The 13,151-nt window shown below is 47.3% G+C and overlaps 1 protein-coding gene across 1 annotated transcript in view; it reads left to right on the top strand.

Annotated features, from left to right (window-relative positions):
• GRIK3 (glutamate ionotropic receptor kainate type subunit 3) overlaps window positions 1–13,151 on the top strand; it is a 291,059-nt gene that overhangs the window by 244,277 nt on the left and 33,631 nt on the right. Inside the window, exons 11-13 of the mRNA XM_060258608.1 lie at window positions 459–682; window positions 6,268–6,386; window positions 9,563–9,780. Coding sequence (XP_060114591.1) covers window positions 459–682; window positions 6,268–6,386; window positions 9,563–9,780 — 561 coding nt within the window. The remainder of the gene's footprint in view (window positions 1–458; window positions 683–6,267; window positions 6,387–9,562; window positions 9,781–13,151) is intronic.

Raw genomic sequence — 13,151 nt, 5'->3', positions numbered from 1 at the left:
GGGACCACTAGTAACCAAAAAAATGGTTGTGGGTGCACCTTTAAGAACACCCAAGACTGACCCAGAACCTCAAGGAGAGTCTGTTGTGTAGGAGCAGAAGTGATACAGGAAGGGTGAGAAGTCCAGAATGTGTCCATGAAAGGCTCAAGTTACTCAGTCTCCTTGAGTTTCAGGAAATCCAAATTCCAGCATGCTGCTTTGAGATCATTCAGATTTCTTTCCTGTGTTTCAGCCTTTGATCGCCATAATCCCTTGGCAGCACCTGAGTTTTGAAACACAGTTTTTGTTTCAACAAGAACTGTTAGATTTTTTGGAAGTGGTCCCTAGGGGAGACACAGCTGCCTCCATGAAGCCCAAGAAATGCCCTGCCGTTGTCGGTGCCCTTTTCTCTCGCCATTTCTAACAGCTGCTTTCTCTCTCTTTCTCTCTTGTTCCCTTCCGTCACATTGGCCCCACAGAAAGCAGATCTGGCCGTTGCACCGCTGACCATCACTCACATCCGGGAAAAAGCGATTGACTTCTCCAAGCCCTTCATGACTTTGGGGATCAGCATTCTCTACCGGAAGGCCAACGGGACCAATCCCAGCGTCTTTTCGTTCCTCAACCCTCTGTCTCCTGACATTTGGATGTACATCCTCCTTGCGTATTTGGGAGTCAGCTGTGTGTTGTTTGTGATAGCTAGGTAAGACAAGACACTCAGACATAGTGGTAGAATCAGACCGAACAACTCCCCAGGTGCCCAGGCTGAGACCAGCTTTACTTTCCCACCAGCCTGCATTTGACTTCTTAGAAATGATTCAGAGCAAATCAAGACTGTTGCTTTCAATATGGTCCTAGGATAAGGGCTGAAGGCACCTCATGTAGGCACCTTGGTACAACTAAGCAAGACTGAAGTTGGTCAGTGCCTGGGTCAGGGGGAGACATCCTGGGACCTCCCCCCTCCAATATCCCACATTGAGTTCCATTATAGAAGGCAAGTGATAGGGATAACATCTCTTTTATTGGCTGTTGGCACCTCAGGTAGTGGTGGTAGGCAGAGCTATTTTTGTAGCAGGAATTCCTTTGCATATTAGGCCACACACCCATAATGTAGCCAATCCTCCTGGAGCTTACAGCAAGCCCTGTACTAAGAGCCCTATAAGCTCTTGGAGGATTCGCTACATCAGGGCTGTGTGGCCTAATATGCAAAGGAGTTCCTGCTACAAAAAAACCCCTGGTGGTAGGAAATGGGAAGGAATTTGTGCTATTGTGTCAGCATCATTTCCATGCAAAACAGGAAGTGGCATGAGAGACGCTCTAGTGTTTCACAATGTGAAACTGCTTTTAAACAGAAATGACATCAGTGCACTGGTGTGATGTTGGTGTACTAGGCCCCACCAACCCTCAGTTCATCCTAAGGATTGCCAGCTGTGGCCTGGCAATCCTAGGTATAAATACAAGTAAATAAACCCTTTCATAGGGAAAGTGGCCTGTCAGGAAAGGGAAAGGAACTGCCGACTCCTGGCTTCCTCCTTCCTAGCCTCATCCGCTGCACACTCGGTAGTCATCTTGCCCATGGGAAGCACAAACTCCCTCCCCATTCCTCACATCCTACCAGAATAATTGAGTCTGTGGGAATTCTGTCAGCATCCTAGTTGCCCTGGAAACCAGGCCAGTGCATCTGCCTTGGCCACTACTGAAAGTGGTGTGGGAGCTCTGCTCAGTTGCCATGACAGTCTGGCAGCCATCCTCTTCCCCACCACTTTTTAGTGACTGACTTGGCCAAGCTTATCAACTTCCCATTGTGTGACCTTGCCTGTCTCCCTGCCCCACTTAGCCAGGAGCAGGCTTTCCCCGCATATGCCCATGCATGAGAAATTGGTGAGCGCAGAGGGACAACTTGAAAACATGGTGCTTCTTTGTGTGGCATTACTTCAACTTCCTGAAGTACAGGGGGGCAGATTTGGTTTGGAGTTTGGGAGACTTTCCTATATATACATTCAGCAACCAGCTTTCTTCAAAAACTGAGGGCAGAAAAGTGTCTTGCAGAAAAGATTAGCTGCAATGCATGCCTTTTCAAAGTCAGGTCTTGGACAGGACACCCCACTTTCTTGCTCTGTGGACAGCCAACTCTCACTCTCTCTGTTTTAAAGGCAGCAGTGAGCTTTAGGTGTCTTGGTCTCCTATTCTCTTGTAGCTGATCAGAGGCTACTTGCCCATATCCATGGACAGGGATGGGCCTGCTACCGGGGTCTCTAGATCCCATTCTTCTTCACCCATTGGCCAATTCCACACATTCTAGAGTCAGTGGAGGAGGAAGAGGACGTATTCACTAAAGGCAAGTGTTTGGAACAGCAAAACCACAGCATGCACCATTAAGAACTAGTGGGGGCGAGGGGGAGGAATTGAGGCCACTTGTGCTGCTATTTGAGAGAAAGAGGAAGCATGGTGTATTAATGAGTTAGATACAATTACCTGCTGCCTCCTAATCAGGATGATTGCACCCACCCACATCCCAATGTTGGGTTAATAGGAATTAATTGGGGAAGAGAGCACATTGAGCTTTGGTGCACCACATCTCTGGGGTCACCTTCCAGGCTGCATTTGTCCCAGTCTGTCCAGCCCTTGACACAGAATGGCAGCGTCATTTTCTCCATTAGCCCCCAGTGTTCCGAGCAGCGCACGCCTCTGCCAGCTCCCTGAGGCCATTATAGCATTTGGAGGCGATTACCTGAGCTTAGTGCCTAATACCCTAATTTCATGTAATGCACTTGTCAAAATCATCTCTGTGGGGAGCAGGCCGACTTTGTTTGCTCTGGCACATCTGGATCGGCTTAGCGGAGCTCAGAAAAGAGGGGCTGGGATGGCAACCGTGTCGGGAGGCATCCATGCCTGACCATGAAGATTTATCATCCCTGAAAAGATGCACTTGATGTGCACGAGAACCTTGGATTGTTGGGGGTAGGGGTGGAGTGGGAGGAGCAAGACAACAGATGCCTTTTCTGAGGATGGAGCAGCTGAGGAAAGACAGGTGCATGCCCAGCCTCAACACTCCCCCCCTCCCCCACCGACTAGCATTGGGCAAATCAGAATCTGTTTACTTTGGCTCTTCTCCTACAAATGAGGAGAAACAGTGATCTCCTTCACAGAGATGTTTAGTAATAACTGAGCAGTGCGTCAAGTTACGGCCAATTCATGCCAACCCAGAGCCACCTCTGTTCTTCTCTTGCCTTCAAAACCTCATGGAGTTTTGAATGCAAGAGAAACAGAGGTGGTTTGCCATTGCCTGCCTCTGTGTAGTGATCCTGGACTTCCTTGGTGGTTTCCAATCCAGAGGGACCCTGCTTAGCTTCTGAGATCCAATGAGATTGGACCTAGCTTGGGCCATTGAGCTCCCTTCTGGGATCAGTGGTGGAAAGTGTCATCAAATTGCAGGGTTTTCAAAGCAAGAAGGAACAGAGGTGGTTGTCCATTGTCCGCCTCTGTACAGCAACCCCTTCTCCCTTGGAGGTCTCCCATCCAAATACTAACCACAGCCAACCCTGCTTAGTTTCCAAGATCTTATGAGATTGGGTTAGCCTGGGCCATCCGAGTCAGGGATGTGCAAAGCTACTGCAGGGAAATTTTGTCTGCGGAGGAGATGCCAGGATACAAACCACTCTTTACCCTTGCCCGGCTTTTGAATTCTAGCCATCGAAAAGAAACGTTACTAAAACCAGTACTGCTGAATTCAGAGCCATTAGTCTCTTGCTATAGGCCTCCATCCCCAATGCCACATCAAGGCCTCCAGCTGCACCAGCACAGGTCACGGCCATTGCAAACCATTTCTGTGACTGCCTCAAAACTTTGATCTATCCAAGGTACAATGTGGCTTTGAAGCCTTATTGACGCTTCCCCTTAGCTTGATTCCACCAGCTGTCACAAAGGTCAGAGGCAGATCATGATGTCATCTGCGTAGCTGCTTTTGCCTGGTGACATTTTGTAGCATGGCAGAGGCCCTGGTGCAGATGAGGGGCTTGAATCACAGCTTACTGGGCATTAACTCCTGAGCATACGCATGCATGAAGTTTTCTCTTTGAGCCGCGCTCTGGCTTCAGCTCCAGTCGGCCCACGGGTAGCTGTTCTGCAAATGCATTTCTGTTGCAAGGAATGCTGATGCTTCCTGCAGTTGAGGAACATGGTGTCTGCCTAAATGCTGGGGAGTGACTGAAACAGATGGCTGAGAGCTCCTAAAGTCAGCTCCCAGGTCTCTTGGGTCGATTGCAGCTTTGAGACTTAGAGAGGAGGCAGGGTTCTTGCAAAGCCGGGGGGGATTTCTCAATGAAGCCGAGATGATAATAATTAATACGTTTGGTTCCCAAGTGCCTGTGCCAATTATGTTTTTATTTAATTTCATTTCATCGTCTTGCAAAGTACAAGACCCCTGGGAAATGTGAACAAATACCTCTGAAGGCATTAGCATCTCTCGCCTTATGTAAGACTGCTGTCTGTACACCTTCCCCAGTCCACAGACTGTGCTTGGCTGTCCCTGCTCGACTGTAGCTTTGAAACAGAAGAGGCAGAAAGGTGGATTCGTAGGGCTTATTGATGTGACGATGCTCAGCCAGGAGTGCCAGCATGGTGTAATGGTTAGAGTGTCAGACCAGCATCTGGGAGACCCAGGATCTAATCCAAACTTGTGCCATGGAAGCTTGCTGGGTAACCTTGGGCCAGACACAACACCCTTAGCCTAACCTACCTCATGGGTTGTTGTGAAGATAAAATGGAGAAGAAGAGAAATGTGTCAGCTACCTTGGGTCCCCATTGGGGAGAAAAGTGGGTATAGATGAAGTAAATAAAAATAATAAAAAATAAACCAGAATTCTTTTGAAAGAATTAGACCAGAAATAAATCAGAATCCCTTTGAAGGAATTTGAATAAACCAAAATCCCTTTGAAGGATATGTACTTTCAGCTTTTCCCCTGTATTGCACCCCTTGCTGCCTTTAAAACAGATGTCAGCTATTCAGCCTGACTGCAAAAGAAGAGGGGGTGTTGAAAGGGGAAAGCAATGTATCTAGGTTCCAAAACTATCTCAGCTACTCTTTTGCTCGCTCTCTGTTGTAGTCGGGAGGCTCTAATGCAGGGAGGTTTGGTTAATCAGTTCTTATGTGAATGGTGCTTCCTTGGACATCTGCTCTGTTGGAAGGGAAACAGGGGTGGCTGATGCAGCTCATAGCAGTGTCCATGGGTGAGGGGCAAACCCTGGCCCTCCCAAGAGCTATCCCCACACCTCTCCTTTTGCCCACTACAACCCCTTTGCAGCTGGGGTTGGTTCACACATGGCTTTCTTCCTCTGCTGTGCCTTGCTCAAGTAGGCTGTTCCACATGTGCTTTGTGCAGTGTCCCTCTACTCTCAGCTGATTCTTAACTTTTGGACTTATTGGTTCAGATAAAGTTCCCCACTCCAAGAAACAAAGTACAGAGAGGACATTTGATTTAAGTAAGGGTGGGTACTCAGGCAGATCCAAAGGGTAGTAGAGTTGTTAATAACCTCATCTGGACACAGAGGGGCCCATGGTTCTGTGACAGAGCACCTGCATAATATGCAGAAGGTCCCAGGTTCAATCCCTGGAGGCTCCGGGTAATAATGATCAGGTAGTAGGTGATGTGGAAGAACTCTGCCTGACAACTTGGAGGGCTGGTGCCAGTCAGAGCACACAAGACTGACATGGACAGACCCAGTCCATCTCAGTATAAGGGAGCTACAAGTATTCCTTGTTCACAGGAGGATCTGTGGCTCAGTGGTAGACCATCTGCTTGGCTTGTGAAAGGTCCTAGGTTCAATCTCCAGCAATCTTCAGGTTTGAAAGAACAAGGTAGTAAGTGATGTGAAAGACTGCCCTCTACCTGAGACCCTGGAGAGCTGCTGCCAGTCCGAGTAGACGATACTGAACTTGATGGACCAAGGGTCTGATTCTGTATAAGACAGCTTCACGTGTACCATCCATGGGTACTTTGGCTGTGATCACATATACTAAATAATGCACTTTCAATGCATTTTTCAACTGGATTTTACTGTGTGAACTGGCAAAATCCAGTTAGAAGGTGCATTAAAAGTGCATCATTTAGTATGTGTGCTCACAGTCTTCCTCACTCCTGCTCTGCAGCACCAGCAGAGGCAGGGCCCTTGGGTGCTCCTCTGCAGCCTTGAGGCCATCCCCACTTCAGCAACTGTCCATCCTCCCTTTCTGCCCTCCCATTCGGACACCTTGCCTGACATGACTCCACCTGCCTACTCCATGCACAGGTTCAGCCCTTATGAATGGTACGATGCCCACCCGTGCAACCCGGGATCTGATGTTGTCGAAAATAACTTCACCCTCCTCAACAGTTTCTGGTTTGGAATGGGAGCCCTGATGCAGCAAGGTATGGGTGATCATTCCCTTCTCCCTCTGTCCCTCCCCACACTACTCACCCCCCACCGCCTCCTCCATGCTGCTTTTGTTTGTTGTGTACCTGCATGCACATGTTGTGTGTGTTTTCTTTGTTGACAGGTGCAAGATAAACGGAGTTGCGCTTGTCAAAAAAACAAGCCTCTGTAGCAAGGAAAATAATGTCGGGCCTCCTCTCCCTCGTCGTCACGAGGCAGCCAGGCAGTACCAAGGAGTTTCTGTCATCATACACTGACAAGCAGAGACATAGGTTTTGAAATGGTGGAATTTGTCTCTTAACAATTACAAGGCGTGCTTGTCAGGACTGGGTTTTGTCTCTTCTCTGTCACTGAGCAGGTGCTGATGGGGGGGGCACTGTCCCCCTGTCATCTTTACCATTGACCCAGCATGAGGTGGACTTTCTGGCCTCTCTCTTGAGGCTCTCCCCTTCCTTGACTGCTCCAAGTCTGAGGGGCCTACTGCCCCGAGGAATAGAAGGGACCAGAAAAGGGGAATGTCCTGCTCTGGAAGTTTCCCACTGTTATTAACTGGGAAAGTGGAATCCAGGAGCAGTTCAGAGGTCAAAATTCACTGAAGGAAATCACTGGGAGCTTCTAGGCAGTAAGAAGGGCATGAAATGTCTGCGTTGCCCTGGCAACGAAGGTTGCTGTTCAGCACTGTTTTCTTGAGGGCCAAAAGCCAATGGTTGATGAGGGAAAGGAGGCCTGAGGTTGCTTGTAGGCCTCAATCCGAGTCAGGGCTTGGACCTTTTATTTTCCAAGTCAAGACTCAGTGGCATGATAACAAGTATAGTTGCCAACTTCAGCTCAGGAAATTCCTGGAAATTTAGGGGTGGAGTCTAGAGATTTGGGAAGGGGAAGGAGCTCAGTGTGGTATAATCCACCCTCCAAAGCTGCCATTTTCTCCAGAGGAACTGATTCCTGTCATCTGGAGATCAGCTGTAATTCCAGGAGGTCTCCAAGCCACACCTGGAGGTTGGCAGCCCTAACAGCAAGAAAAGCAGAACATAATAGTATGGCAGAAAGTAGCCAGCTTGCCCAGTGGTTACATGCTCAATCAACTGCTGTCCTTGGGGCAAAAGGCTGTCTGCTTTCCCAGTGTGAGTTAAGGGCAGTGTGGGGCTTACTCTGGCACTGTGGGTAGCCAATGTATGGGGGTAGGAAGAGGAGGTGAAACGTACTGGGTTCGATACATGAGGAGACTCAGGTAGAGTTGATCACAGCTCTTTATTTGTGTGTACAAAGTAGCAACAGTTAAACTAAAACTCAAGAACTGGGCCAACGGGGCCAACTATACAGTCAAAATTCCCGAACCTGAATGTCATTGGATCATTTGAACCAGCAGGGGGCTAGCTATTGGTCCGGGGAAGCAGAGATTTGGATCCTGCTTCCCATTGTTTCAGTTTCCCCAAGCTCAGTCCTAAAAGGCTCCAATGAGCCAGGCAGGAACTAGCAAGCCACATTCAAACACAGTATCCCATACCCAACAGGAGGTATAATACGTGTCTGTGGATAGGGCCTCTTGACATTCTTCAGACATCATGCCTGGGGAGTGCTTTGACCCCAGATCACCAACATCCAGATGCGAGGCATGTGCTTGGGGAGTGATCCAGTTCTGCAGTTGTTTGGAATGCTTTTGGGTGCCCTAATTTCAGACAAAAAAAAGTCTGCTCCACTCCTCCCCCCTTCTCTTGTTTTAATAGGGTTTGGAGAAGGGGGAGTCCAAAAATAGAGCTGCTCTTTTGCCCCTGTTTGCTCAAAGTCATTACAAGCCTGTTACACCTTTTTTCATAGTCGCGCTCTGATTTCCCCTCTTCCAGCAGCTATTCAGAGCGTTAGGCCTTGATGGTTTCTTCCTCGCTATTGGACCCTTTCTTTAAAAAAAAAATTGCTTGTGTGTTTGAAGAATCTCCCTGGAGTGCGGCCTTTCTGAAAAACAATCCGTATAAAAGAGAAGCCTTTTTTTATTTTAAATGCGAGAACAAAACACTCATAAAAGTTCATGAAGGGCTTGCTACTTAAATCTCATGAAAGCTGCTTGGTTAATTACTTTGGTTTGAACGTTCCCTATAAATTTCCGTCTGTGCCCAAGGTCAATAGCAACAAGGAGGAGATTTTTGCAGATGTTACTGGGGATGAGAGTGATGAGTATTTCCTTGTGCATCGTTTGCCCAACTCATTTAGTTGGTGCAAGAGTTTGGCAAAGGAGAATGTTACTGGCGAGCCTAGAATAGGCAGGGCCCCCCTTTCCTTTCCGAGAACATGTCTAGGAAGGAGAAACACTTGAGGCTTTGGGCTAACAGAGCACACAGTCTTTATAAAGGATGATCATCCTGATGCCTGCAAGAGCAGATCATGCAAGCATCCTAAAGAAGATCCTGAGTCTTTCCTTTATAGCAGGGATGGCCAAACTGCGGCTCAGTGGCCACATGTGGCTCTTTCACACATATTGTGTGGCTCTTGAAGCCCCCATTGCCCTGTCGGCTGGCTTAGAAAAGGCATTTGTCTCTTTAAATCACTTCTCCAAGCCAAAGCAGCAGCTTGGAGAATGAATTTAAGGTTGCTTTCTTTCCACCTCTCCGTTTCTCTCCCTCCCTCCCTCCCTTCTCTCAAACATCTGACATTCATGTCTTGGCAGTTCTCAGACATCTGATGTTTATTCTATGTGGCTCTGGCCTTAAGAAAGTTTGGCCAATCCTGCTTTATAGGATAAAGTAGCATAAAGGTTTAGTGTTTCAAAGAGAGTTGATCAGTTCTGTTCTCAAACATAACTCTCTTTTTTTAACTTCTGTTCAGAATACATTCTACATTCCCAAAAGAAAACTATGAAACTCTTCCCTGAGAGTAAGGTGGCATCCGCCCTTGACTAAGATAATATTGCTAAGAGAACAGAAGTAAAAAGAACAGATCTACAGTGCGGGGGAATGAGGCAGGAACACAACATTTCTAAAATCTGGCAAATAGGCTCATAATTATAAGACACATAACATTCCTTAAAAGAGAATATTTGGGACTTGCCATATCTGTGTATTGTGGTTTCTTCTCTTCCAACTTTTCCCCACTTCATTGCCATATCTGTGTATTGTGGTTTCTTCTCTTCCAACTTTTCCCCACTTCATTCCCTCTCTACCTTGCCCTAAATTCTTCTCAGGTTCTGAGCTGATGCCCAAAGCACTCTCCACACGCATCATTGGAGGCATCTGGTGGTTTTTCACCCTCATCATCATCTCTTCCTATACGGCGAACCTGGCTGCCTTCTTAACTGTGGAGAGAATGGAATCCCCCATTGACTCAGCTGACGATCTGGCCAAGCAGACCAAAATTGAATATGGAGCAGTGAAGGATGGGGCCACCATGACCTTCTTCAAGGTGAGAAGTAGCATGTTGGATTGTTCCTTCAGGCTGGCATGGAAATGGCGGCAGTGTTACTGGAGCATTTCACATGATCTAGGCTGTCTGCAGCCTGCCCTGGATGGCCCAGGTTAGCTTTATCTTGTTGGAAGCTTAGCTGGGTCATACTTGGTTAATACTTAGATAGGATACCATCAAGGAAGTTCAGGGTTACTACACATAAGCAGGTAATGGCAAACCACCTCTGTTGTTCTGTTGCCTTGAAAGCCCTACAAGGTTACCATAAGCTCCAGTAACCATAAGGTACTTTCTCTTGCTTTGAAGAAGATGATGATATTGGATTTATATCCCGCCCTCCACTCCGAATCTCCTTTATCTTCCTCCCCCACAACAGACACCCTGTGAGGTGGGTGGGGCTGAGAGGACTCTCACAGCAGCTCCCCTTTCAAGGACAACCTCTGCCAGAGCTATGGCTGACCCAAGGCCATTCCAGCAGGTGCAAGTGGAGGAGTGGGGAATCAAACCCGGTTCTCCCAGATAAGAGTCCGCACGCTTAACCACTACACCAAACTGGCTCTCACAAGTCTCTGAAAAAAAATTATGTGGAAAAAAACCTACTTTTGACCTGCAAGTGAAGCATCAATATTTAGCAAGGCAGAAAATGATTAGCTTTCTTGAGAACCTTATGGGGTTGCCATAAGCTCGCCATGACTTGACAGGTAGTCTTTGAGACATTTGGAAAGGGCTTTTCTCCTTGGAATCTTTGAGACCTCTGCATTCAGTGGAATTTGCTGGCACTGGGAGCCAGATCCTGAACAGATTGGATGGGGACAGTGGCCATAGGATTGGTAGAAACGTGGCCCCTGTTAATTAGCTCACTGTGAATGCATTTTTTTCCCTGTTTTGCAAGGATAAATATTGCCAGCATGGTTTGAACAGCAGGTTGTATTCCTGAGGAAGCAACTTCTGAGCCATGCTGAAACAAGCATCCAGAAGTATAGGGGGATGGGTGGGGTGGAAACAGACTGGGGGTGGGAAGAGGTGGGTATTAAAAAAGCAGAGGCTAAAGGGGGATGTCAAAGGCAGAAAGTTGGTAAAAGGAAGGAGGAAATCCTACACAGGGCCCAGGTGTGCATCGACAGGAGAGAAGAGGGCAAGCAAGATTGCTTTGGAGTCTAGAGGCCTGGTGTCCAGAGAGGGTGGTGGAGGCGCATGGAGGCCAGACAAGATTTCACGTTATCAATTTCAGTTTGGCTGCAGGTCATTAACGACGGTATATCCAGTCTCTGAAAAAAACCTGCTTTTGACCTGCAAGGAAAGCATCAATATTTAGCAAGGCAGGAAATGATCAGCTTTCTTGCACTGGCAGAGCAGAGACCAGTCCTGCTGGAATGAGAACTTTAGCAGTGAGGGAATAGCTGGTTAGAAAATGCACAAGTTGGTGTTTAAGAAGACCTGTGGCACAGCCCACGGCTGTTTCCTGACTCTTAGTCAATAATCTCTGATAATGACCTCTCAAGGGGTAAAGCAAGCGGCTGCCTAACAATGGGGAGTAAATAATTGATCTTGCGCTTCCCCTCCCACCCTCTTGATTCACAAGTGAGGACGCTTTTCTTTGCCATTATTTTCTCTGCTATTGTGTTTTAAAAGCGGCTCAGTTTTAAGCAGGCATTTCGGGGACACTTGGGGGGCTGTTAGATAATCAAAATAACCTGTCACCAGCGTTGGTCTGTGGATTTGTGTCTGTAGTCAGCCACAAATTCTTGAAAACAGGAAATGTTTCTGATGCACAGGATCACATATGGATCATTTATATCATTTCCAGCATCTGAGGCACATGATTACAGCAGATGTTGGTGCTCTTGCCCACACTAGGCTAGCCCAAAGGCTGGGGCTGCAGAAGAAGGCCTTAGACTCAGCAGCTTGGCATATGATTGCCAACTCCTGAAAATCTGGGGGTGGAGCCTGGGGAGGATGGGGTTTATGGAGAGGAGCTATTCAATTCAATCTTATTATGGTCAATAACCAGATCCTGCTGACAAGAGGAGAGGAGTTCTAATGCCATAGAGTCCACTCTCCAAACAGCCATTTTCTCCAGAACAGATCTCTGCATTCTGAAGATCTGTTGTAATTCCGGGGTATTTCCAGGGTCCTGGAAATTGGCAACCCTATCCATGGATTGCCAAGACACTTCACTTTCAGCAGCTACTCCCCCCCCCATTGAAAAACCTTCCTCCAAGGCCCTTTAAATTCAAGGAAATTTGAGTGCTGCTACATATCCTGCTTGTGCCACCACTGCAGGAGGAATTAATTTATTTAGATGTTTGCATACTTGCTTCATTTATAGCCCACCTTTCTTGTTAAAACACAATGCAGATTACAGAATGAGAAAAATGCAATAGAAAGCCTGTAATCAACAGTGCAACAAAACTGGATGCCGAGACCGTTGATCTTCCCCCACCTTGGAAAGACTTTGTTCAGATAAACAAAGCTGTCTCAGTGAAGCATATTGAGAGGGGCAGTCCTGCTGGTGTGTGGGTCCTAGACCATGAAAGGCTTTGTAGGTAATAACCAGCACCTTCAGTCGAACCTGGAAACTAAACAGTATCCCACAGAGTGACTGCAGAAATAGGTGTAATGTGCGTAATCGTAAAAGACCTGAATCGTAAAAGACCTGGTAGAGTTCCAGGTTGTCTTCAAGGGCAATCCCATGAAGCATACAGAAGTCTAGCCTCTCGATTACTGTGGCATGGATCCATGTGGCCAGGCTGATCATATGGGCAAAATGCCGGTGCCACTAGCCAGGTATACTACATGGGCAGTTACAGCACTGAAGAACATAGCATAGTTGCCCAATCTACCTGTGGAGGAAGTACAGGTATAGCCATTCACACATGCATCTTGAACTCTGGTCCTTTTGTGATCTGTGTGTGCAGCTCTAGACATCCCCAAGTCCTCTTTCAATCACCCAGTCCCATAGTAAATCATGGCACTGTATTCTGCCCTTAGAGTTGGAGAGCAGAACTTTATTTTCTAATGAGTTATCAGAATGGAGCACTAGCACCCATTCTAGGTTTGAACAATCAAATCAGCTCAGGAATGCTCAGTGATGAGTCCAAGGGGACAAAGTCTGCTGACTGCTACAGTCCCTCCTGGTTCATTATGTGCAGTCACACAACATTTTGATAGGCTTGTCTAGTTAAGTGAGCAGCTTGGCCTATCTCCTTTTGTTGGGGGGGTGGGATGTTTCCTGGGCCAGGATGTGCAATCAGATGTTGCCAACCTGATAAAATGCTTGCTATTTCCAGAATCACAACAGACTGGCAGGATCTAGTACTGTGGAAGGCACTCCCACTGTTTTCCTATTCAGATATTTCACACTCTATCAA

This window comes from Heteronotia binoei, chromosome 17, assembly GCF_032191835.1.
Source record: "Heteronotia binoei isolate CCM8104 ecotype False Entrance Well chromosome 17, APGP_CSIRO_Hbin_v1, whole genome shotgun sequence".
Taxonomy (NCBI): Eukaryota; Metazoa; Chordata; class Lepidosauria; order Squamata; family Gekkonidae; genus Heteronotia; species Heteronotia binoei.
Note: the sequence above shows the minus strand (reverse complement) of the source record. Positions and strands in the feature narration are given on the sequence as shown.